At 39.4% G+C, this 27,463-nt stretch overlaps 1 protein-coding gene across 4 annotated transcripts in view; it reads right to left on the bottom strand.

The window, feature by feature from the left end:
• Positions 1 to 24,993, bottom strand: part of map4k2 (mitogen-activated protein kinase kinase kinase kinase 2) — a 42,130-nt gene extending 17,137 nt beyond the window's left edge. For all 4 annotated transcript variants that reach the window (XM_075451711.1, XM_075451713.1, XM_075451712.1 and 1 more), the window contains exons 1-13: positions 24,661 to 24,993; positions 15,336 to 15,393; positions 11,529 to 11,619; positions 11,145 to 11,209; positions 9,624 to 9,679; positions 7,911 to 7,958; positions 7,759 to 7,801; positions 7,537 to 7,609; positions 4,123 to 4,254; positions 3,853 to 3,915; positions 3,628 to 3,709; positions 1,807 to 1,923; positions 1,285 to 1,363 (exon numbers count right to left, since the gene is read on the bottom strand). In XM_075451711.1, the coding sequence (XP_075307826.1) occupies positions 1,285 to 1,363; positions 1,807 to 1,923; positions 3,628 to 3,709; positions 3,853 to 3,915; positions 4,123 to 4,254; positions 7,537 to 7,609; positions 7,759 to 7,801; positions 7,911 to 7,958; positions 9,624 to 9,679; positions 11,145 to 11,209; positions 11,529 to 11,619; positions 15,336 to 15,393; positions 24,661 to 24,753 (1,000 nt within the window). In that variant the 5' untranslated portion in view covers positions 24,754 to 24,993. The remainder of the gene's footprint in view (positions 1 to 1,284; positions 1,364 to 1,806; positions 1,924 to 3,627; positions 3,710 to 3,852; positions 3,916 to 4,122; positions 4,255 to 7,536; positions 7,610 to 7,758; positions 7,802 to 7,910; positions 7,959 to 9,623; positions 9,680 to 11,144; positions 11,210 to 11,528; positions 11,620 to 15,335; positions 15,394 to 24,660) is intronic.
• Positions 24,994 to 27,463: the final 2,470 nt, after the last annotated feature.

The following is a 27,463-nucleotide window of genomic DNA, read 5'->3' as shown; positions in this document are numbered from 1 at the left end:
TGCCAACTTTCATGAACATACAGCTCTGACAAATGGTGTTACAGATATTTTTGATCTGTAACAAAAAAGTATCAAGGTCCAATACCCAGTACAGTCGACTATAGAGGATTTAAAGCAAGTAGCAACAATGCTTTAGCAGCAGTGGTGTGAGTCTTCAAAGACTATATTGGTAAACTTGAGTTGCAGGGGTTTGTGGCTTGATACATACATCAATGAACAACGGCACATGTGCAGGAAGTTGAGGTCAGCACCAGGTTGAATTATGAGAAGGTGTTGACCAGAGTGGAAGGCCACTCTAATTACAAGAGAAATACTTATGCTAAAAGAAGCCTATTCCCAGCACTGTAGTATGAAGTCACTCGGGTGAGTGCATAGAAGTACCTCTGTCTGTCACACACCAGGCATATTTTCAGTGCCATCCTCTGGCGCAGCCGTCATCCCACATGTATAGAGGCGTAACGGGACAAGGGAAGCCATCAGCAGGCTGACTGAGAGGCTTTTGTCCTCATACATATTATGGAGATTACAGCACGGAATACTCAGGGTCATGGTGCACAAAACAGCCCCTCTATTGCAAGTACAACCAGCATACAGTAGATCTTAACATGCATCCGTACAAGTTAAGCCATTAAGTCAAATTGCACATACACTGGATATCAAGAACAAACTGAGAAATTCTCAATAAAATATATGTGAACATATCAAGCAGTCTGAAGTGAAATATCTCTTAATCAACTGTATGATTTGCTTTGTCATGTTCAACACTTTAAATGGGCATGTTTGTGTAACAGATGAGCCATCTTACTTGCATTAGCATGACATTTATTGTTCAGTTGTAAAATTCCAAGTGTAGCTGAGGCTGATGGGAATGCCATGAGACCTGCAGGCACTGTACTAATTCAAATTTTGATTAGCGGATTGTTTTAATGATTACCAAAGTTATTACAGTACATCTGGTAAGGAACCAAAATGTCAAAGTTCATGAACACATAGTTGTGTTCAGACAGTTGATTCTTATTCTTAAATGTCCTTGTGGCATTACTGCCACTTATGGCATTCACTTGTTCAAGACAAAGAGTGAGGCTCATGCTGAAGCTGTCTGTTTTAACATTTCTAAATGTACATATATAAAAATAGAACACAAAGATTTTTTAGTTTAACTGCTCCTATTTAGGCCCAGTGTTTAGGATAACCATTTGAATTTTCCAAAAAAATAAATTCTCTGTTTTGCACTTGTGTCTGTTATGTGAATATGTCTGGTGGGAGGGGTGGGTGTATCCTCACATTGTTCTTCAGATACAGTCCTCTCTACAGGCAGATGCTTTCCTGCTGATTGGATTTTGTCAGGAGCCACTTCCCCAACCTGTCAACGCAACAATTATATAAGAACAAACATCACCTGAACCATAAGTCTCAGATTTTTACATCACAGCATAATTAAGCTACAGCACACTATAAATTTAATTGAAAATAGTACAAAGACGGAATATCACATGTTGAAACATATATTTCTCATTGTGATATAGATACATATTTTTCAAAACCACAGCAAAAGGTGTCCTTGCTTCTCTGAGTCCAACAGAGTTTGTTGTTACTGTGTCGTTAAAAGAAGAAGTAATGCAACACTGTGGTAAACATGCCCCTAAACCAAATATCTTTAAACATTTAGCTGGCATCAAATTCAAACTGTTGCTTTGCAATTCATTGCATTCTGTGTTTATAACGAAATGTTATACAATATTTTAGGAAATAGGGTTTTCATTTAAAGCTTGAATATTGATCTGTCTCTCTGCATGCGGCACTGACCTCCAGCTCGTAGTCGTCTATGCTGTCAGTGGGAGAGTTGTGGAGCTCTGGGTTGTTAGCCATGTCCAGCAGCTCAATGACCAGGTTACGGGTTAGCAGCTGTGTCACAAAAGGATGCTGGAGGAATAAAAGGCATAGCATGATGTTGAACACACCTAGTAGATTATGGTGATCTCCAAAACAATAAATAAACAAATCCTATAGAAATATATGAAAATATAAAAATAATAACCAAAAAAAGGTGAAAAAAAACACCTAGTTTTAAATTTAGTGCTCTAAAAAATTATTCGTTTTTAGAGTTTTTAATCATAATAATAATAATAATAATAAATCTAATTTGTAACGCACTTTTCATTAGCAAAAATCTCAAAGTGCTACAAAGTACAACTAAAATCAGGGATAAAATCAACATCATAAAAATCATGTGGCGGCAGAATAGGCTTGCTTAAAAAGAAAAGTCTTTAAGCCTCTTTTGAAGTCGCCCAGTGGTTGCGGAGCTCTCAGATACACCGGGAGAGAGTTCCAGAGACGGGGGGCAGCCACAGAGAAAGCCCGATCTCCCATGGTCCTTAATCTGGATCGAGAAAGGTGGAGGAGGTTGCAGTCTTGTGATCGTAGCGATCTGGTGGATGAATGTGGAATGAGAAGGTCCTTCAGATAATCTGGTGAGGTTCCGTTTAAGCATTGATGGGTGATGAGAGCAATTTTGTACTGAATTCTGTAAGTGACAGCAAGCCAGTGAAGATCATGGAGAATAGGTGTAATATGGTCAGATTTACGAGCTCTCAATAGAACCCTGGCTGCACCGTTCTGAATGTATTGAAGCTTCTGAAGGTGTTTTCTGTGGATTCCAACAAACAGAGAATTGCAGTAATCGAGCCTGGAGGAAACAAAGGCATGGACGAGTCTCGGCATCAGAGAAAGAGAGAGATGGACGAATTTTGGAGATATTACGAAGATGAAAGAAGCAGGTTTTAAACAGATGCTTAATGTGATTTTCAAATCTAAGTTGAGAGTCCATTCTTACTCCAAGATTTGTAACAGGGATGGAGAGGGAGATGTCTTGTCCAGAAAAAGACATAGTCGTCAGAGTTGAAGTTTGAACCTGGTGAGGAGTGCCAATCAGTATGGCCTCAGTTTTGGAGCAGTTTAACTGAAGAAAATTCTGATTCATCCACGTCCTTATCTCCTCCAGGCAGGTAGTGAGGGCAGTGAGTGAAGATGGTGATGATGATGCTCCAGTTCTAATGTAAAGTTGTATGTCGTCAGCATAACAATGGAAGGAGATGTTGTGCCGATTAATGATTTGACCTAAAGGCAGCATGTAAAGGGAAAATAGCAGGGGCCCTAGAACTGACCCTTGTGGGACACCACAGGAGACACAGACAGTCTGGGACTTGGCGTTGCCAAGACTAACACATTCCAGCCTATTGGAGAGGAAGGATTTAAACCAGTCCAGAACCGTGTCACAGAGACCGACCTCCTCATGAAGACGGTGGAGGAGGATATTATGGTCCACAGTGTCAAAGGCTGCAGTGAGGTCAAGGAGGACAAGGAGAGAAGTAGAACCAGTGTCAGCTGCCATGAGGACATCATTGGTGACTCTCAGCAATGCGGTCTCAGTACTGTGAGCTGGACGGAAACCAGACTGAAATTTATCGTACAGAGAGTGTTGTTGTAGGTGGAGCTGCAGCTGAGAAGCAACAGCTTTTTTTTAAATCAGGATATTTTTCACACTGTTTACATATCTGCATACTGTGACATATTATAAACATGTGTATATATATATATATATATATATATATATATATAGAAGCTAACCTGCAGCAGTGTCTCAGCTGACGGTCTTTTACGAGGGTTTTTAATGAGAGCCATCTTCACAAAGCTTTGGAAACCTGCAGACCTGAAGAGAGGAGGATACATAGAAAGACCAAGACAAAGAATGCATCAGAAATCACAAAGATTTAGATGCACCTAAAGGGAGAGAAACAACTCGTCCTATGGCTCTATATGCTGTATGACTTTCAAGAGCACAGTTAAACTCACCACTTGGTTTTATCCTTCAGTCTTGGAGGCTGGAAACTGCTCTTGGACATTAGCATCAATGCTCTGAAAAAATGTTTTAAAGTTGCTGAGAAATACTGTGATTGTTGACATGCATTAATTGTTCAAAACAAAATTTAATCAAGCAGCCAAAACACTACATTTAAAAAGGCTATACTGTTATTCTCTCTGATTTGCCACTAGGTAAACATTATTGTGTTTGGCTTCTTCCATCTGTTTGGGCTGGATTGCCCGCTGTCTGTGCTGACTCACCTCATTGGGTGAAGGTCAAACATAGGCGGCTGGAGCTCAGCCAATTCGATGGCAGTGATGCCGACAGCCCAGATATCACACAAGTGGTTGTAGCCGCCTTTCTTTTCCACCGCTGCCACCTCCGGAGCCATCCTGGACAGATGAACAGAAATTAAGGAACAAAAAGAGAAAGGGTGCAACACCACTGAAAAAAAGGTCTGCAGTAGATCTTTTAGCTGGTCTTTTATTGATGCTTTACTATTAATAAGTCATAAGAAAAACATACTGAATACTGAATTTGAAGAAGAACAGAATTACCAAAAATGTGTCAACTCTTCTTTTTAGCACGTTCCTATTGCTTCTACAAAAATTCTATCACGTTACGTCTGTTAAAATGCCACTATCTGTAAGTTAGCATCTGAGAGGCATGGCCACATTGATCCTGATGCCTCAGTATTTATGTGACTTTCCCTTTCATGGCAAAAAATGGGGGAAGGGAAAATTACAGTTTTTCTCTATTGATTTGGCTCATTTCTTGAAACAGAAATTACATGATCAAAATAACATGGACAAATCTCCAAACCACCTCGCAATTGTTCACAACAGAATGGCATTTCTCATTGCTTTCATCAAATTGCAATTGTCTTAATACATGTGTCAATTGTTTCAGTGCATCTCTGCAAAAGATTATGTACAAGTAGCCTACAGTTTGCACAGTTTGCCTACATTTAGCACATTTTCCAAGTGAATAGATTTTGGTGATCTGAACTGATTAGTTGATTCTTGGTCTAATGGTTCTTCTATCCAAAATATGTCGGCATGATTTCATTGTATAAGTCATCACATGCACAATAATCTTTTCAATTGTCAAAATGGGCCAAGAACATGATACCATCAATACCATAAAGAATCTCATGTAACATTTGATAAATTCATGACAGTAATTGAGTGATTGATTTCATGCTTAGAAGCAGTTCAGTGTGCTTTACAGAGTAAAAGAAGTAAATAAAAACAGTGTGTGAAAACAGCTAAAAAGCACAGATGGGTACATGTAATTTTTTTACTCTAACTTTTGCAGATAATAATGCGATTGGAAGCAAATGAGACCCCTCACATCCTCGTGTTTGTAGATGAAGCCGGCTTCAACCCGGCCAAGGGGCGAAGACGTGGCCGCAACATTATTGGCCACCGGGCCACAGTGGATGTTCCAGGCCAGCGAGGGGGCAATATAACTATGTGTGCTGCCATTTCTGAGAATGTTGTGACCACTCACATCCCCACCGTTGGCCCATACAACACACAGAAGCTCCTCTTCTTCTTGGACCACCTTTATACTAATTTGGTCCCTGAATATGAGCGAGGTCTTCTTGAGTCTCACCTACCACGCTACGTGATTGTGTGGGACAATGTCAACTTCCATCGTGGTCCACTCATCAGGGCTTGGTTCACTATGCATCCAAGAATGATGATGGAGTTGCTCCCACCTTATTCCCCTTTCCTTAATCCTATTGAGGAGTTTTTCTCTGCTTGGAGGTGGAGAGTGTATGAGCATCATGCTCAAGACCAAAGATCCCTGCTCCATGCAATGGACGCTGCATGTTTAGACATTACAGGAGATCAGTGTAGGGGATGGTTGCGGCATGCACGGCGTTTCTTCCCGCGTTGCATTGCAAGGTAAAATATACGTTGTGATGTTGATGAGAATCTGTGGCCAGACAGACAGCAACGTCTGGACGGCCAGGAGGGTGAGGACAGTGGTCATGAGGGAGGGGCGGGGGAGGGTGAGGGTGAGCGGGTGGGGGGACGACAGCGACCAGTAAAGTGTTGCTATAGTGTTTTCTGTAAGCTGCAGATTTATTTACAGTACTGTAGGCCACATAATTTTGCTTGTTTTTTTGTTTGTGTTTATATAACAGTATATGTGTGCTATGTATATTTTTCTTTTCCTTCTACAATACTATACTGTATGGAAGTTACGTACTTCACAGTATTTGTGTGAATAAAAATGGTTGGTATGAGTGTATTGTGTGTGCTTTGAGGCTACTCTTACTGTGAAACTTTTTTCCTTCAGTTGTATACACTATTGTATTCTGTTAGGTAGTCCTATGCCATAGTGACAAAACATCTAAACATTTTGACTTGTAGTGCTCACGCAATGCCAAAAGGACAATGCATTTTGGGGGCACTGACTATTTGAATGAGAAAGAAACTTAATTTTGACACATGGGTGAACTGTTTAGGGGGAGATATGAGCTTTTGCTGGTGAACCATGGTGTTTTACTGAACCATTCAGTTTAGTTTTGCAAAAAGTACTAAAGAGTGTTGAAAACGTCCAGTCTGTTTCAAGAAATGAGCCTAGGCAATTGAGAAAGATCTTTGCAATTTGGGTGGCACTGACTCTTTACATGGGAAAAAAATCAGGTCTGAAGCATGGGTGAACAGTTTTGGGAGAGATATGTGCTTTTGCAGGTTAGCTATGGTGTTGTGCTGAACTATAAGAGTGTCATGCCAAATGATCTTAGAGTTTTGAGAATGTAATTTCTGTTTCAAGAAATGAGCCAAACCAATAGAGAAAAACTGTAAGATAAACAGTGATTCACTAAGCTTTACTCTACCAAGTTCACTGCCAATTGCACCAATATTTACCGTTGAATTTAAGCATGTCATTTATTTTTATTTATCTTTTAATTGTTCTAAGTGTACAGCACTTTGGTTAACTATTGTTGTTTTAAATGTGCTTTATGAATAAATTGGATTGGATTGAATTGTGACAGTTACTGTGAGGAGGAGGTACCTTAATGTGAGAAGAGAGTTTGCTAGAAGTGACAGAATCTTCTCCACTCATGTAAATTTATTTGGATTGCCAAAAAGCCAGAACATACCAGAACATATCGACTGACAAGCCACATTGTTCTTAACTGACTGGAGGAAATCTAGGACTACATGACATTTCAAACTAGATGGTCTGCTGGTTGCAGAGATAGCTGGCTGTTTAAAGTTGAACTCATTATTGTTGTTTTGCTACATATTAGCCCCATATAACCTGAATCATAAAAACAATTACATATTTAAAAGCATTTCATCTGTAGAATGTAGTCTTATAACACTACAGTCATTTCATGCTTATATGGCCTGTGATACAGGAACAAGCTGCACCTGTGTCATTGGTAAATTAAAGGCTTCTGATTATCTATATGGGTGCTTCTTTGTGGCTGTATTCTGATTTGCGCTGCTCTTGGCAGACTGCCTTGGTTTAGTTATTACTGAAATGCGATGGCTGTGCCTGTGCTCGTAGAATAATGGAATTTTAGGATGTCACCAAGAGAAGTGGAAACTCAGTTCAGTGCTGTTTAAGATTTGCGACCACAAGCTAATTTGCCTAATCTGACTCGGTGTTCAGAGGGACGTAGGTGAATGACACTCCAGCCTTCTCACCAGTAGGGAGTTCCAATGAAAGACTTTCTTTTGGCCACCGAGGCGCTGATCTCTGCTGCCACTCCAAAATCAGCTAGACACAGAGGAGACACACACATTTACACTGAATGCTGAAATTCAATACTGATGGCCTATTTAGGCCTACTTGGTCAGTGAGAGTGCTTAAATAGATATTGCCGACGTGAATGTGTCTGTGAGTGTTCGATACAGGTTTCCACTAACCCAATTTCACATCTCCTCTCTCTGTCAAAAGGATGTTGGCTCCCTGGAGAATGCAAACAAACACATCTAAATTTGTTTTTACATGATAACCCACAGTACAGCCGTGTGTCACTATAACAGTTACAACTTTAAAGCTTTTTAAAATTATATACCTTTATGTCTCTATGCATTTTGCCAGTTTCGTGCAAGTGATACAAACCCTGGGGAAAAAAACACAATGTAGAAAGTAAATCAGCTGAGCTTTGAGTAGAATATCTATGAATATATACTGTATATAATTAGTTATCTTGTTTTTTTACACATTGAACAGGTAAACTATATTGCCAGATTACATTGTTGGAAAGTCTGAGGAAAAGAAGTGCTTCATTTAATACAACTTTAAAAAATATGGAGCACAAAGATGGAAAAAGTATCTCAAAATGATTTAAGATGTTGTCTTCAATTGCTCACAACAACCACCAGGTTGATCCTGCCTTGGTGACAGGTATTTGTCCTGGAGCCAGCATATATGCAGCATTGGCTCAAACTTCAATCTCACTATTGTCACACCGCGGTGAGGTTAAGTTGGGTTTTTGTCTCGTTTCATGTATTGTTTCGTCATTTCCTGTTTTATTTTGAAAGATTAACTTCCCTCTCGTTCCAGGTCACTTGCCCTTCCTCTCGTGCTCCAGTCTGATTGTGGTATGAATGATTCCACCTGTTTCCCATTACCCCGGTGTGCTTAAGAGTCTGCGTCTCCCCCTGTCTTGTGCAAGTGTGTTGTATCTGTCCCTGTGAAGTGCATCATTCTCCCGTTATTGCCAAGCCCGTTTACTAAGCCTGTTTCCAAGTTGCCAAGTGGTATTTATCCTTGTAAGAGCGTTTTTGTTTCTCATAGTGAGTTTTGTAAATTAGAACCTGTAAGAGCTACAGTGTTAGTCTTGTTTATAGCTTTCTTGTTTTCCCTCCCAGGTGGAGTGGTTTTTTGTTTGTAAATCTTATCCTAGTGTATTTCCTCCGATTTTCAGGAGAGGCCTTTTGTTTTTTTCCTCCGCAGTAGGAGTGATATTTAGTTAACGTTAAAGTTTCATGGTCTTTTGTTTTTCCTCCGTTATAGGAGTGATTTTGAGTTTGATAGATTTTTATAGATATACTTTTCCATTTTGGAAAAGTATATTATTAGATTAATATTTCATAGCCCGTTTAGCTTCTCTAACGAGGAACTTGTTGATATGCTGCCCTCCGAATAAAAGTATTGGAATTACATCTCCTGCATCTGCGTCCTCCATTCTCTAAGTGTGACAACTATGACAACCACTGCTTTTAAAGATAAAAGCAGGCTACATAAAGTTATTACAGTTTACATATTGTTTATACATTATCATTAAAAATATTCCTATATCAATGTAGTTAACATGTTTCTACTCTGAATGCAGAATTTGTATTAAGTTCATTCTTACAGCTAACTTATTATTCTTACTGTTAACTTGTGAATCCAATCAGACTCCAAAGAATGAGAAAAGATCTAATGGCTGAAGGGTTATGAGACATGTTTTGATCCTCAGACAAGACCTACAGGTCACTTGCAGCTGAGATTGTTTAGTTGCATGCAAAGATGATTACCCTGTGAAACCCTGCAGTCTGCTGACAGTCACTCACAAACAAAATCAACATTTCCTGGCATCTGATGTAGACTGTGCTGCAGCAGCATTTATCTCTAAAGTATATTTAGTGGTCTGGCGAGGGCAAATACTATCTGGTTACTCTGCAGCTGCAAAACTACCAAAAAAATAACAATAAAAACACACTCACTCTGTAAACTCTGTATGTCTAAAGATTTTCACAATGCTAAAGTAAAAAGCTAACTTTAAGCAAAAAAATCTTACCTGAAGGGTTTCCCTGCACACAAACGCTATCTGTTTCTCTTTTAATGGGCCAGTCACTGCAAATAACAGTTTGATTAATAGCTCATAGATTCAACAGAAAGAAGAAAGAGGGAGAACATTAGGGTATATTCCTTGTGTAAAACAAGAGGTGACTTTTTAAATTTTATCATTGTGTGTATGGGAGGTTCAGTTAGTTTTTAACAAACGTAAAATAGATGTGTTCCCCCTTCCTCTTGTGTTAAGCCTGGTTTATAGTCGGTAACGCAAGACGCAACGCAAGACGCAAGCCGCAAGCCGCAACACAAGCCCTTGCGCGGTTGCAAGCCCCCCCTTGCGTGCTTGCGTGTGTCACCTCAATTTTCTAAACTTCACGCAAGACGCAAGCGCAAGCCACTGGCTGTGGTCGAAAACACAGTGCACTTCACTCCTGCCCGAGCCGAAATCAGCCGGCCTGAAAAGCTGATTTCCCTTAAGCTATAGGCTAAACTCTGTAAATATATAACTTTAGCAACATTTGAAACATTTTCAGGCGAGAAAGTAGTCGTTTAGACCCCCAAGGTGTTGAAAATCTGACAAAATACCGGCTATTTACAAGAAGAAGAAGAAGCATGAATCTATGGAAGAGAGACTTGCCAAAGAGCTCCTGGCGGTGAATTTCCTTTCATCGTAGTAGGCTTGTCATTGAAAAAACCCGCTACTCCACCTACTGTCCTGGCGGTGAATCGCCACGCAGCACACGCAACCGCCGACAAAGCAAAATGAAGTATAAACGTCTCGAGCCATTAACATACGCGCAAGACGCAAGCGCAAGGGCAGTTAAAAGAAGTATAACTCAGCCTTTAGAGCTTATCACAGTCCCTTTGTGAAGAGAAAAAGTGATAAGATCAGTGCAAAGCTATCACAAAAAAAGATGCCTCGAAACAAAGTCCATCATTAAAAAACTAGTGTGTAGGATTCAGTGACATCTTGGCATGAAGTTGCAGACTGCAACCAACTAATTCTCCTCACTTAACTCTCCCCTTCTGTATCAGGGAAACTGCACTGAGTGAGAAAAGTGAAAGAACATCTGTGGAGTCAGTTTGATTTTCTGTGCACTGGGGAAAGCAAACAAATTCTTATTCTTGCATACAACTATGCACTTGTGAAAAAAATAATACAAAACAAATAGATTGCATTTCTGCCTACAGATCATCCTAAAAGCTATGTACAGGAACTTTCGGATTTATTCAGTCAATTCAAGAGAACAATACTGTGAATGCAATTTCAGATCAAAGTAAAAAATATATGTACTATTAATTTTTCTAATTAAAGGTTCTAAATATCTATAATGAAGTCACTAATTTGGGGCTTCAAATTATCTTTGAAGGCTTAGAGAGCGTTTACCCATTCTGTCCATATGATCTGAATGTAAGATTATTTCTGTAACTGACAGACATGAAACTGATAGGAAACAAAAGAGCAAATAATAATGAATGCAATTAAGCACACAAAGACTTGGAATTGACAGTTTTTTGTTTGTACCCTGATAAATGTCCTGAAGTGACCCTCCACCGCAGTACTCCATGCAGATCCACAGCTTGGTGTTTCTGTAGAGAGACACACAGCTTTCATACTGTTATTTGACGTGTGCTCTGCATTTTCAGAAAGAAAAAGCACAGCTTTGTAGGCATTGTGAAAAGTTGTATCAGAAGAAATAGTTCAAACCAGAAGATCTCTGACATAAAGAGGTTGACATATTTACACCCTCATATACCATGAGCTGCTGTGCCGACAATGTTACTAAGCACTAAAAAGAGTGGGAGAGGAATCCAGCAGCAGTGCAGGGAAAATAAACGTCAAATTCCACATATTTCAGTCTATCTATACTAGGAATTTCGTAGCTGACAGGCTGAGAGCTCACAGCACCTGTGGTAGCTGCTGAAGTAGGCCACTATGTTTTTGTGTTTGCACTCCTTCATCATGGTAATTTCCTGCTGGATGGATGTGATGTCATCACCTGTGTAGACAGACATCTCAGTAAGTATTTACTGTCAGCAGTCATGTCCTAAACACAAAACTGAGCTTATACAAAGGGGAAAAAAATTACAGACCAGGAAATCATAGGGTTAGTGCAGTGGGAGAACTGGTGGCTTCATCCATCAGCAAGATGGTAAGTGCTTATTGTGGTATTTTGCATAAAAACCTGCTATTTATATGAATCAGTAAATGCTGGTAAAGTAACAGTATGTTCCTGTACAAGTATGATGCTTAATATTCTAAAATGTCAATACACATGGTTGAGTAAAAAGTTGCTTTTTCAGGTTGTTTTTTTTCTAACTCTGTTGTTATTATATTGATATAAAAGTATGAGTTTGATTTGACTTTGACCCAGATTGCTGACACCTCAAATTACATTCAAAATAAATTTTAGGCCTTATCTTAAAATTATGACTACAGTCTCAAGATTAGAATTCTACTAGTAGGACTAGGTGTTTCGATCCCTGATGACTCTGTACAGCACTTACCTTGTATGGCGATGTGTTTGAGTGTTTAGGTGTGTTTAAATGGGAACAGAGGGCAGGAGAGAAGAGAAGAACAGTAGCGGAGAGGAGAGAGAGAGGGTAAGGAAGGCAGTCAGGGAGAGAGGCCAGACCGGGCTACCTACTCCCCCGCTGGACCGGGCTGTACACTCTATCTCCCCCTGCTTCCACCCTTAAAAGGGAACAGAGGGAAGAAGAATAAAGAATAGAAGAATAAGAGGGGTCTGTTGGTTTTTCATTTGTGGAATACCTTGGGGTGTTTAGATGGTGACCACTTAGTTCCCCTGCAACACATCATCAGTTGTGTACCCTAGCCTCATTGGGTGTTTTGGCCATTTTTCAACAGACACCCTCAGCTGGGTAAGGCCTACCACAGGACATTACCCACAATGTATCGGTGTCTGAGAACAGCCACTGCTTCCTCTACCACAGTGGCAACATTCTATTTCATACCCGCTGATACAGTTAGTGCAGCAGCTCTTATGATGAGATATCTGGACTCTAAGTGTCATATCTAGTCGTCCTTTGGCACTTTTGTACTCCTTCACGAGGCTTGATAATGGTAAGGAAAGGGCTCCATTCCCGTACAGCCGTACACTGCCATGGCATTTTGGTAAACCAAGCCATTTCCCCACCTGTGCGCTCACCAGTATCTCCAGTCTTTTGGCATGGGACAGCATGATCTCATAAAAGGTGAGTGGCCACATGAGGCAGGGCAGTGAAACCAAAATTCAAGCTTCAGCTTCCCATGTAGAGCGGTGTTGTTGATCCTTTTAAGGCCACTGATGATATCTTGCCTAATTTGCTCTACCTGCTTGGAGTCTTTGAGGGGTGCAGTATACCAGGGTCCCAGGCTTTTTATAGGCTTCTCCAAAACTGTTGGTATTGGGACACCACGAATGGAAAATCTCTGGTTAGTAACCAAGCCTTTGATGATGGAGATGCTGCAGGATTTGCTGGCTTTAAATGTCATTCATGCACAACTGATTTTCTCCTGCAGCTTATCCAACAGGCGTTAGTGCACGCTTTTGTTGTTGTAACTGTTGTCAGGTTTTCCGTGTCAACCATGACTGGTGGGAGGCGAATCCCATTGGTCAACAACTCCCCTCCAATGACCCATTGTCCATCCATCCATCCATCATCTTCCGCTTGTCCGGGGATCGGGTCGCGGGGGCAGCAGCTTGAGCAGAGAGCTTGACCTATTGTGATGCCGTTATTATAAGCTCCATTGCCATGGTAAAAGCTGCGTGGGGGGGTTACAACCTGCCTTTATCCCAATCTCAACATGCTGCAAGGTGGTAGTAATTCCCTGTGCTGTTACGCAAAACTGGAGATTTTGGAAGTAAGCTTTGACTAGCATTGTTATTGCCACTGGAACATGGAAGAAGTTGAAACCATTACAAAACAATTCATGTGGTACTGATCCAAAGGTTTTAGTAAGGTCTAGGAAGAACACATGTACAAAGGTACCTTAGGATGCCTGGGGTGTTCTTATAAAACTGCTCATCTTACCCGCTTCATCGTGTACTCAACTTCATTCCATGTAGGCAGCCTTGTGTCCATCTGGTGCTCTGGTGGTCGAATCGGTGGCATGTCAGCTGGAGTAGTAATTGGTGTGTGTCTCTGCCTGTCAGAAAAAGTCTTCCACAGGAACTGCTCCAGTTCCTGGGTACTTTGCAGGTCCCAGATTTCTCTTTGCCAAAGAGGTTCTTGACAAAGTTGTTTGGCCATTCTTTCTTTTGACGTGATTTGGGCGAGAGGATCTCAGGCTTTTTCCATCCATCTTCCGCTCTTCTGCTGTCTGTGGCTGGATGGGCTCTGGGCTTTCACAAATCAGTGGTGTTGCACCTGGTTGAGGTTCAGCTGAGGTTCAGATACCCTGTGGACTGTGGTGGTTTTCTTGCCCCTGGGCTTCACCCAACTGATTTGTTCTACCTCTGATGAAGTAGCGGTCAATGCTACTCTACCCCTTGCTATGCTCTGCCAGCCACTTCTTCCTATCCTGATGGACCTTGAGCCCCCTCTCCAATGTTACCTTCTCCCAGCCGCAGACACAGCAGTGAACTTTGTATCCTGTTGGTCCTTTATATGCTATGCTGGTCGTTTGGTTTGTCATTGTTTTCATTCCGAGGTCAGTAGCCATTTGGTAGGTGGTATAAACTTTTCACAGCCATTGTTGGGTGGAGCCACGTCATTGTTTAATGATAGCCCCGTTGGGGTCTGTTCGTTCCTGCTAGCAGTCTCAGCAGACTGTCACCGGGTCTTTCCCTGGTTGTCAGCTGTCCTTTCACAGCCGTCACTGGACTAATCCAAAAAGTAATTCTACCAGTAGGACTAGGTGTTTCAATTCCTAAAGATTCTGCACAGCAGAATATATAATATTATACCTTGTATAAGATTATAAGATTTCTACTAAACCACCATGGATGGTAAAATAGTACATTGTACTCAAACTGGCACGATTAGTGGAATAATTTTCTCTACTTCTAGCTCAAGCAGGTAATATTAATTTGGAGGTGTTATTACAATTTCAATTTCAATATTTTTAAGGTTTTCAAAGTGTAGGAGAGGTGCAGGAGCAGATACCGGAGGCAAAGACCCAACAATAGATGAATGGTAAGCCCCTGCAAGTTTTTCTAAAAAACAGTGGTAAGGTAGTGTAAGGTAGGTGGACTGTTTAAAGTAGAATGTAGCAAACATTTGCAACTTGGTGGCATCTAAGGATTAAAACAAAGTAATGAAGGTTTTGATGAATATGAGTGTTTGTTCATGTCATGATCAGCCAGCGTTAGCCAGGCTGTATTTGGTGTCCAAAGCTCTAAACTAGATGTGAGAATATGTGTCTCAGTAAGATCCAGAACCAGTGCTCAGAGCTGACTTTTTCCCCACAGATGTGAGCTGTAATATGGAACGGCAGAATAGCTAAATAATATAATGTCACATTTATGCTAGGCTTAGAACACAGACGGTAATAAAGAAGGAACACTTAACCTGTTCCAACATTCTTTTAAAACAGACACTGATGTTCTCCTCTGACTGACTGAGACAAAATCATCAGTCAATCAATCCCCAGTATAAGAACTATCATTTCAGAATGATCATAAAAAACAAAACAAGACATATAAACTTAGTACTGATGATACAAATAATCACTTGTGAGAATGTTGTGTCAGGTTTGGACTTTTACACATACCAGGGTCTAGCTTGACAATCTTAATAGCTGTGAGTTCAGATGTCCTGATGTTGCGTGCCTGAAAGGACAGACAAAATATTTTTTTTAATCAAGAAATATGGGGGATAACCTGCTTTTTAATAGTTTCCTGCTGGATAAAGCCAGACTGTAGGTGCATCACTGGAGAGTCAAAAGCTAGAAGATCATCAGTCTGTAAATATATACACACATATTCATATAAATATATACAAATACATATATACACAAACACACACACAGTCATATATATATATATATATATATATTAGAATTTTCTCTGTGTTTTAGATCACAAACTTCCCGATGGTTCAGAGGGAATTATCATTGGTGCTGCAGCAGCCGCATTATTGCTTTTTGTCGGTGTCGGTGTGCTGTATATAGATATATATCCATCCATCCATTTAAATGAATCAATTTAGGGTCTTGGGGGGGCTGGAGCCTATCCCAGCTGTCATTGGACAAGAGGCAGGGTACACCCTGGACAGGTCGCCAGTCCATCACAGGGACAAACAGGGACAAATGAAACAAACAACCATGCACACTCACACTCACTCCTAGGGACAAGATAGTCACCAATTAACCTAACCAGAGTACCCAGAGAGAACCCAATCATACAGAACATGCAAACTCCACACAGAGAGGCCCCAGCCAGGATTTGAACCTGGAACCCGACAGTCCATGGTCATCTTAATCACTAAACTATATGTACATGTATATACATGCCGAGGTGCCCTTCAGCAAGGCACTATACCCCCATGCTCCCCGGGCGCTGTGAATGGCTGCCCACCGCTCAGTGTATGGCATCTGTCTGAGTGTGTGACCCTGTGCATGAGCATGAGTTTGTCAACAGGTGCCAACCTGGATGGGTTAAAAGTGCAGGACAAATTTCGTGTGTATGCATGACCAATAAATCTTAATCTGATTTTAATGGCGAGAACATGTAAAGTCCACACAGAAAGGCCACAGCCAGGATTCAAACCATGAACCCTCTTGCTGTGAGGTGAAGGTGCTTACCACCCCAGAGCACACCAAACATAGTAAAATGCAAACATAGTAAAATGCAAAAAGCTCATAAAAACAGGAAGTGGTAGAGCTTTCCTGAGTATAGTAGCTGGTCTTTCTTAAAAGCAGTTTTTATCTAAAATGATTGAGCTCCGCAGGAAAAGAATTCCACGTGTTCCAAACCTAACAGTTTTCACTAGATGCCCTATCAGTAACTTATACTGTGACTCTATGTGGAATCACAAGATCAGTGAGCACCTGTGGAGCCTTATCATGTTAGCCGTGACATAACAGTCAACAGCTGGTTGATCTACGAGTCAAAAATTGCAAAGTTTTTTCTTTTTCACACATGTGGTTAGAATAATAGAGCTGGGATTTTGTATAATATTCCGTTTTTTAAGACTAATACTATGGACAGCTGTTTATAAAGCTCAAGCTTTACTACTATTTACAAAGATCTTAAATGGCTCTTGCCACTGCTGCATTGGTAGTGTCTTGTGGTGCAGACACAAAGAAGGAACTTAAAGTCTAAGTGGAACCTAAAAATGTTTGGCTAATGCATAATAAGCTGTCATTGATGCAAATTGACCTTGGTCTTAAATCTGTCAAGGTTACACCTAATCTCCTTGGCTCCTTGGCTCCTTGGCTCCTTGGCGTATCTAGTGTCTTATTACCAGCATTTACAATTGTGGCAAATGCTTCCCTCAGGATCATTTACAACTGCTCCCAATCCAAGACATAGCTACTACAAAAAAGTGTGGTTTCCAAAAATCTCAATTTGAAATTGAAATCCGTGAGGCTTTATATTTATATTATATTATATATTTCGACTGTCATTGTTCTGTTGTCTATGACATAGGCCCTAAAGTCAGCTATAGCTGTATGCCTGAAAATGGTGGAGACAAGGAGACATCTCCTGATACCCTTTTTTATTCTTATTATTTTTTGTTACATTTTCATCAAAATAAGCCAAAGAAACGCTAATTCTAACCTTTGGAAGCACTGAAATAGTTGGCAATTATGTTATTTGTTCTTGTGGGGGTGAATGTGGTTTTGGGGAAATCACACTATGTTTTAAACATCCTTGATTTTTTCCCAAAGCATCAGTCATCCCCATTCACTGACTGCATTCACGGAAGATTGATTTTTTTTTTTCACTCTAGACACTCATAACAACACAACCTGTGGCTTGGTTGTATTCAGTTCCTGTTTTCTTTCCTGTTGCATTTCAGAGCTTCCTGTGACTACAGTGATAGCAACGTCTGTGGAAGAGTTTTTACACAGTCAGGCCTGAAATAATACCATGCATTATTGGGTTTTTCATAAAAACTAGGGATTATGATGAGACCAACCATTTCTTTTTGAATGTAGATGGAACGTTGCCCCTGAAACAAACATACATTGCTTCTCTCTTGTCAGAACTGCAAATCTACATCTCAAATCTGAAACTTGTTTTATGGACTTTGCTTTAACCCACATTTTTTAGATTTAACATATCTTCAGATTAAATGTTCAATTCTAAAATCCCTGACACTGACAAACTGAAATTGAAAGGGATTAGCCAGGGGGTGTAAGCTAACAAACACTAAGATGGCCTCTGACTAAATTTCTGCCAGTCAGCTAGAGATGCCCATACGAAGCATAGCTCAAGTGTTGCTCACCTTTCATGTGTTTGTTGTGATTATTGAAGAGGATATGAATTCTATAAATCTAATTTTGTGCAGCGTTCTTTCCCCTGCATGTTGTTAAACAACATGTTAACAACAGACATATGTACGGTGCTGCATTTTTGAGTTATAAAGTGAAAACATTGAGTTCATATGCTGAAAGTAGAGGATCGGGAGATTCTGTGTGGTTTACAGTTTAGTTTAGTTTTCTCTCCTTGACAATTTCAACAAGCACTGTTTTCCTGATCCAACTTAAAATAGAGTGAATACAGTTTTACTGTCAATTATCCAGTGTTCTGTGTAAAAATATATGTATTTTTTTCAAATGTGTGTCATTTGTGGTTGCCAGAATAAAACCAACACACTTAAAAAAAAAATCAATAAATAATTAGAATATTGTAGATTGAGGTCCACAAACCCATTTCTAAGGTTAAAGCTACAATGTTAAATGTGTAGTTGATCTTAAGGCAGAAATGCAAGCTAATATTCTTAAATATGTTTATTTTGTGTGAATTTTCATTTAAATAACAACTTTTTTGTTTTCATTACCTTAGAACAAGCCATTATTCTACAGAGGGCACAGGTTATAAGCCTCATAGTCAGCCATTTTGCACCACCATATGATAGCCCAGAACAGAAAAATAAAAACACTGGTTCTAATGAGAGGGCTGCACAATGGTGCGGTGGTCAGCACCGTCACCTTACACTACATATTTATTTAACCATTTCAATGACCTGTTTGACCTGTAGTATAGAAGAAAGTTTAATGTTTCAGTGTGTAGTCTTTGAAGAGAATATTTGTATGTGTGGGTCGAATCGAAAGGCCTTTCTGTGTGGAATTTGCATGTTCTCCCTGTGCATGCTGGGAAGGTTGGGTCATTTGGTGTCTCTAAATTCATAGACATATTATAGGTAGACGCCCCTTTCGCCTCTGGGTCGCGTTAAATGTCGCCGCCATCTTGCTAGGGAGTAAGTTGCGTCAAGATCGCCGGTCTGTATCGGGGCAAGCTGTCAGTGTGTCGGTAAAAGAGCAGTTTGTCTGAAATTGGCTCAGATGATGTGTTTCTGCTCAAGGAGCACATTCAGGACACACAGTTTGGTATAGACAACCACCACTTTTCACTGTTGTCATTGTGTCCACATTTCACAAACTCAGGCTGCACCACATAGCCAAACTCAGTACACTGGAATTACAGTGGCAACAGCCGAAAAAGGCTTAGCAAAACTATACTTTTTAAAGGGTTCTAGCTCCAAGATACAAGCCTAGACACAAGCTTATATATACAAATATATACATACATATTATTATGTATGTATGTATTATTATTATATTATATTTTATATTACTATATGTGTATTAGAATTAAACTATTGAAATATTATGGTATTTATTTATAATAGCAGCAGGTGTTTTGATGTTTGTTTACATTTGTCTTCTGTATCAGAAGTTTTTGTTTGGGAAATTAATTTTTATTGTCAATTGCACTGTTGCTTAGATGTGAAAATCTTATGAGCATGATTGTATGTATATATATATATATATGTTATTCCATCACACATAATACTGAGTCATTATATTATATTATATATTATGGTATTTATATTAGACTATTTAAATATTTTGAGATATGCATACTTTACTGCTATAGAAATATAGAAAGCTGCAGCTGTTTTGATGTTTGTTCACCATTGTCTTTTTTTGTAATGTTGGTTTGTCAAATTACTGTTTATTGTCAATTGCACTGTTCAAGGTGGTTTCTCAATGCACATATTTGAAACGCAACTATAAAAAACAGACTGACTGCCAGTGTCTCACTATTTGATTTGTAGGCTATTTCTCTTAATGATGGTCAATACGTAGTAGCTAAAGAAGCACCATTTTGATAGTCTAGATTTGTGCACGAGCTGTGGGAGTACAAGAAAAGTGAGCGTCTATCAGCGATTATTATAGACATATGCACATGTGTCTACTATGGAGGTTAGAGCCTAATTAGCGAGATCCAAAGATTCAAACATTGAGACAAATCTTTTGGGGGATACTCCGCGTAGATCATACACCCTTGAATGTAAAAACGACTCAGTAAAATCGGTTGCAAAATGTAAGACAATCGTGATTTTTATCCAGAAAAAACGATGCTCCCGGTAACTTGCGCTTGTTTGACAGACCTCTGGTCCAAATGAGCCCCCAAGCAATATGGCGGTGACGTTTTACGTCACGGCAACGGGCTGAAGCAGTCAATGGGGCGTCTACCTATATTATGTCTATGTCTAAATTGCGTCTCTCGCCCAGTGTCAGCTGGGATAGGCTCCCGCCCCCTGTGACCTGTGAATTGTATAAAGCAGGTATAGAAAATGGATGGATGGATGGAAAATACAATATGTAAAACAAAATACCTGTCCCCATAAAAGCAAAACTTCAAGTTTTCTGAACAGAAGTTATTAGTCTCCTGCATTAGCCATTGTGCTAACGATATTAAGGTGCAACATGTGAGGGGCTACATGCCTGCTGACCAGACCACCCGGCATGTTCCACCCTCAACACATACAGGTTTGCTTGTGTTAGGTTGATTTCCCCTTTAGAAACCTGAAAAGCTCAATTAAATGGGGTGAAGATCACAATGACTATAACAAAGAAAATCCACAGATAAGCTCTTATGCTGTTACTCAATGCAGATGGATAAACTGATTTACTGTTTTGAAAAACTCCCTGTCCCCATATCAGTACCACTTCTGATCTATAAACAGCTTTACATTATATGTGACTCTGAATGAGCTTTGTCAATTCTGGCAAACTAACCATAATGCTGTCACCAGTTGGCATTGTGGGAAGTTTGTGAGCTTGACCCAAACTAGAAAATAAACCTGACAGATTTGACAGGCTGGCGATTTATTCATCTTTATTTCACTTTTCATTTGCCCTTTCACATATCTACTTGAGTTTTTTTAGCTTTATGCGATGTCTCCAAATTAAATAGAAAAAGATTTAGATTTTTTTGTAATATATACCATACCAAGATTGATTTCATTCAGTTAACCCTTCATTTAAGTTGAATCACGTTTAAAAATGAGCAAACTCAAAGACGTTGTTTCATACGTAGAAATCAGTAGATTCTTGCAAATAGTTATTTTTAAGGATTAACTGATTGAGCTGAGTTAGGTCTCCATCTGAACTGTTGTTGGTCAGCATTGGAGCATTTCATGAGCTTCAAGCTGAGTTTTCTATGAATAACAGTACCATAATGGAAGTCCATTGAAAGCCCACGCAGTCACATGTCCAGTGCTTTCACCCTCTGCTGCTGCAGTTGCGTCTCCACCAAACCGCCAACTGCAGAAGTGGGAGGTGATAACGGGCTATTGTCTCTTACTATGGTAAGATGGAGTGCTGTTCCCATTCACAGCAGAGACACAGGCTACAATAAGACTAAATGTTAGAGTAATACAAAGATGGTGCAGGCCATCACAGTCAGCTGATCACATCTATGGTTTGGACTGTTATCTGGAGTTTGGTATCCTCAGAGAAGACTTTGAAATAGCTGTCACTAACTGTCTTTGTGCCATGTGGATTATTTCCTATGATCAAACATTGGCATATTTTCATTTATAAAGCTATTCTTGGTCTGCTCCCAACTTATCTACAGACATACATCCTTCAGAAAAGTACCAAAGTACTAAATGTTGATATATTTAATTCCATTCTATGATATTTACATCTATACATTATTTTATCTGTACTACTAGATGCACCAATTTTTAAAATTACGTAAGCAGTGGATAACATGACAGTGTGAAATGTCCATAAAATCTCATCATGCTTTTAGCAGTTGTTGGGAGCTGTTGTCAATTAATAAAGCTGTAAATAAAACAGTGAACACTTCCTCATTACCAAACTTCAAGTCGACATAAAATGCTTTTTTTTTCTACCTATTTTATAAAACCCTCATAAGACTTGCAATCAATTTATTTTCGCTTCATGAGAAGTGACAATAGTTACATCAGAAACGTAAGAATCAATGAGAAAATACTTGAAAGTACCAGATAAACCAGATTTACATCATCTAGTGTGCCATCTCATTGAGCTCTGTTCATTGGCAGAAAATTATGATGCCGAACAAAAGATTTGCTTGATCTACAGCTTCTGGGTTTTGAACATTCAGGTGGAACCAAAGCTTTAATTAGAATTCTGCTGAACACAGGGGAGCAAAAACTAAATAAATACAGTTTTAAAGAATAACTCCATTAATTAAGTGTCTTATTAAAAATGACCATAGACAGTTCTTTTTATTCTAATAAAAATCCTCTTCTTTGTCGAAGATTGTCCACAATGCACTTCCATTTTGGGTAATTTGTTAGGAGATGTGATTGTTTTGTATTAGCTGTGACTATTATTGTTTAGAGCTTCTAGTAACATTGCTTAAAAGAAAACATTTATCACTCATACAACATTTTCTTACATTATCTCGTAACTTTTATAAACATTGGGGCAAAAGTATGCAAGTTTGTAAAAATCTGTCTACAAACCTATATACACTTCAGTTCATGTTAGCTTTCATTTATGCTTTCTTTTATTGATTTTCTTTAAAAAAAATCATAACAGTATTAGAAAACAATGGAGTGCCAATGTTTAGACGTGTATTTCTAACTGGAACAGTGCTTTTGCTACAGCTAAGGCCATTTCTGTCTTCTCAAACCCCAGCTGGTCGAGGCGGATGGCCACCCTTCCTGAGTCTGGTTCTGCCAGAGGTTTCTTCCTGTTAAAAGGGAGTCGTTTCTCTCCACAGTCGCCTCAGGCACGCTCAGGCCGGGAGATTGGACCGAAAAAGAAAAAGTTTTCAGTGCAATCTGTTGGTTTCCTTAGCTAGGAAATTGTTTTTGAATTGGCTCTATATGAACGAATTGGATTATTTTATGAATAATTATGATTACAATTAATTGAATTCCAATTGGCTTGAATTTGACTTTATTATCTAAGTGCCTTGAGATGACATTTGTTGTATTTGGCGCTATATAAATAAAAATGAATTGAATTGAATTGAATTTTACAGGAACACAAGTATCCACACATGATTCAAATATCATTTTTTGATTTTCAAATTTCAAGTTCAAAACTGGAGTTTCAGTTTCAAAACGTGTTTTTTCTATTTCAAATATTTGTTCCAAATTAATAAATATTATGACCCTGAAATGGCTCCCTAATTATGGGCTTAGAGAAAAATGACTGAATTACCTTTATCTACAGTGCACCTTTTTCAGCAGAGCATGTCTAAGTCTTACTCCATACATGCACTTTAAAAGGCAAACATTGTCAGGTTAACAGACTCACACTGAAATGTTAATGTTCTGCAACACTTTTGTGATTTTTGTTGTTGAGCAATTACACAAATTTATACAAGATGCCACAAATCACATTTTGAAAGTATAGGAGAATGTATGTGACTTCCTACATCATACACTCAATCCATGGTTTTACAGTCTTAGTAATGCTGACTTTCTCATCCTAACAGAAAAAAGCAAAAACTCATTGTTTCTTTGTCACACATCATCTGCTGTCAAGACATCTTAATGGTCATTTCAGAGGGCTGCAACAAACATATACAGTTTGTAGTCATTTCTCCCGGTTCACAGTTTTATTTTTAGTCACTTTTATGAGTACAAAAAGTGAATGTGATATTGACTGAGTTTTTTTTAATTTCTTTATGTTTTCGTTCTCTGTAGCTGAGAGACACTAATTGGATTTAGCCTTTTTCTCCTTTTTTGACAGTCACTGAAATACAATACACCACACAATACACCACACTCTACAATACATCATAGCTTTTAGTTTATATTGTGCTTGCATGCTAGATATTAGAAAATAAACCATTATTCTTATTGGAACAACTAAAAAAAACTAAAGATGATACTGTAACGTTTTTGTTTTTGTTTTTGTTTTTGGTCCAGCGGCTCAAAACTCCCCACCCTGGCCATGGAGTCCAGCGTGTTAAAAATAAAGAAGAAACAATACAAATTCTTGCACAGTTTCTGCAGGATGCACAAGGCACCAGGACGTGCTAACAGAACAGGATGTTTGCATCCTGAGGCTTAAATCACGTGAAAAGATATGCAACAAGTTCCCACCTAATTTCATTGGTTAAATGACACGATAAGCATGATTTAATGTGACATTTTTGTACATTTGTAACATATCTCTTTTTGTCAGCTGTTTGACTCTAGAATGAGACACAACCTAGTACTACTACTGTAATAAAACAGCATGAAACTGGCACCACTGAACCCTCAATATTACTAAGCACACTGTCCCCAACATTCTGGTAATGTGCTTGGTAAAACACAGGGGTCATAAAACATGATGATACATGTCCTCAGGGACATGTCTAATCTGCTGCTGGAGGAAATTATGCAAATACTCTAACATTTCAGCTTCCTAACGGCAAAATAAATCAGTTACTGCTTGCATGCAGCAGAATTTGATTTTGGCTCATGTCAAACACTTCCTTAAAATGAGTAATTCAGCTTTTTGACAGAGTAAAACGTCCTGTAGCCCACTGGTTGTGCAGCTATACTATCTTCAGAAACTAAAACGGTGTTCTTCCTCTCTCTCAGTGCCGCTTTCGAACACATGAGGAAATGTTTTCACTTACCTTGAATACATCTCCATAGGTGCCGCACCCAATCCGGTGAATTAACTCGTAATCATCCAGAGGGTCCAGGAATGATACCCCTATCCTGTCCATACTTGCAGACACCCCTGGGAACTATGAGTGAGCTCTCTACGCGCACATCCCAGTTGTTGTCGTCAAACTAACAGCCTACTGGGAACTAATTGGAGCTCACTAATTGCTGGCGCATCGATCCGTGAAGAAGAAACGCGGTGAAGCTCATTGAGAGGACTGACGGACGCGGACAACAAGGCGATCACTGACGCACTGAGCAGATCTGAGGGAAACCCATCCTGAGAGGCGCTGAGGTCAAAGCACGCATGAGCAGTGATAGTCATCACTATAAAAAAAAAAAAAAAAAAAAAAAAAACAGAAAAAGAAGAAGAGGAAGAGGAAGAAAAAGAAGAAAAGGAAAAACATCATCGTAAGCTTACATCTGTATGTACAGATGAACTGATTCTGTTGGCAACCTTCAAGTTCAACAAGTGGATTTTTAAGAGGTCTGCAAAAAGTCATGATTAAAAACTATTGACAAAAATCGTTCTGTGAGATATAGGCTACACTTTTTCTAGATTTGCCACAGTTGAGGTAGTTTTAAGTTAGATACACACATAACAGCATGGATGTCTCTCAGGGACCCATAAAGAAAAACTTGAATAACGCAAAAAACTTTGTGCTGACCTGCCTATACTGATGGAAAATAATGGAAACATAACCAATTGGTCTGAGGGAGCACCCCTATTTTGTTTTCTTATGTGTAATTAATTCATTCTGTGTAAATCCTGAAAAATATTGCAGATTTTGTTTTCTATTACTTCATGCTTTTATAAGCTACGGAAGCTTATTGCTGCCACTCTACGGAAAAAAAGAGGCTCAGTATCACGTAATTACTTGAAAAGTTTATTATTATAACAATATTTTTTTCACGTTTTAACAAAACAGTTATCACGTTATAACGTGAAACTATCACGTTATTTCAAGATACAACCTTTTCACGAAAATGATACATGATTTTTCAATTTATTTTACAAATAAATTGAAAAGTGTGGTGTGCAAAAGTATTCAGCCCCCTTTTCTCTGAGTGCAACCAATTCCTTTAGAAGTTGCCTGATTGCTGAATGATCGAATGCTGACCTAATGACTAAATAGAATCAACCTGTGTGCAATCTAATCCCAGTACTAATACAGCTGTTCCGTGACGGCCTCAGAGGTTTGTTAAGAGAATAATGGGGAGCAAACAGCATCATGAAGTCCAAGGAGCACACCAGACAGGTCAGGGATAAAGTTGTGGAGAAGTTTAAAGCAGGGTTCGGCTATGAAAAGACTTCCCAAGCTTTGAAAATCTCACGGAGCACTGTTCAATTCATCATCCGGAAATGAAAAGAGTATAGCACAACTGCAAACCTACCAAGATATGGCCATCCACCTAAACTTACAGGCCAAACAAGGAGAGCACTGATGCAGAGATGCAGCCAAGAGGCCCGTGGTGACTCTGGACGAACTGCAGAGATCCACAGCTCAGATAGGGGAATCTGTCCACAGGACAACTATTGGGTGTGCACTGCACAAATTTGGCCTTTATGGAAGAATGGCAAGAAGAAAGCCATAAGAAGTCCCCTTCTCCAGAAGCCATGTGGTGCTCTAGTCAGATGAGACCAAAATTGACCTTTTTGGCCTAAATGGAAATCGCTATGTGTGGCAGAAAACTAACACTGCACATCACTCTGAACACACCATCCCTACTGTCAAACATGGTGATGGCAGCATCATGCTCGGGGGGTTCTTCTCTTCAGCAGGGACGGGGAATCTTGGAAGAAAACCTGTTGGGGTCTGCAAAAGACTTAAGACTGGGGTGGAGGTTCACCTTCCACCAGGACAATGACCCTAAACATAAACCCAGGGCTACCACGGAATGGTTTAAAACAAAACATATTCATGTTTCAGAATGGCCCAGTCAAAGTCCAGACCTAAATCCAATCAAGATTCTGTGGCAAGATCTGAAAACTGCCGTTCACAAGCGCCCTCCATCTAATCTGACTGAGCTTGAGCTGTTAGAGCCGCTAGAGACATACCCCAAAACTTGCAGCTGTAACTGCAGCAAAAGGCGCTTCCATAAAGTATTGACTCAGGGGGCCTGAATACTTTTTGCACACCAGACTTTTCAGTTTTTTATTTGTAAAAAAATGTTTTAAATCATGTATAATTTTCTTTGTACTTCACAATTGTGAAATATGTAATGATAAGAGAATACCTGGCACCATATGCCCAAAAAAGAATTTACATTCTTTTTTTTATTCCTATGTACATCTATAAACAGATCCTGGAAGAGAGCTTTGTAGTTTCTAGAATCCCCTACCAAATAGACTGTCATTTTTCTCTTCTAAAAACTACCTTTCTCCCCTCCACCAGCTGTCTATATGTGTACTTTATGTATATATAGTGTATATACTGTTCATATATAAACACTATAGACTGTAGAATTTTAGCAGATGTTACAGGTGTAACAAACAATTGAAACTAAAATAAATTGACCAAAAATGGCCAATGTAACAGTAACATTGCAGATCTTTGACATGCGGTGCTCCATTTGGTCTGGTTCATATTCCCTATCATTTTCCTTCAAAGAAAAATGGGTCTGGGTTCCTATGGGTTAAGGAGAGCTTGGAGACCCAGAGCAGTTCTTTGAACTAGAATCAGCCATAATACTGGCAGTGTGGACACACAAAAAAGAGGATGAGCTTCCTCTAATTTAGAAAAAATAAGATGTTCCTGCAGTCTGAGAGCA

The sequence above is a fragment of the Odontesthes bonariensis genome, chromosome 19, assembly GCF_027942865.1.
Source record: "Odontesthes bonariensis isolate fOdoBon6 chromosome 19, fOdoBon6.hap1, whole genome shotgun sequence".
In the NCBI taxonomy this organism is placed as follows: Eukaryota; Metazoa; Chordata; class Actinopteri; order Atheriniformes; family Atherinopsidae; genus Odontesthes; species Odontesthes bonariensis.
Note: the sequence above shows the minus strand (reverse complement) of the source record. Positions and strands in the feature narration are given on the sequence as shown.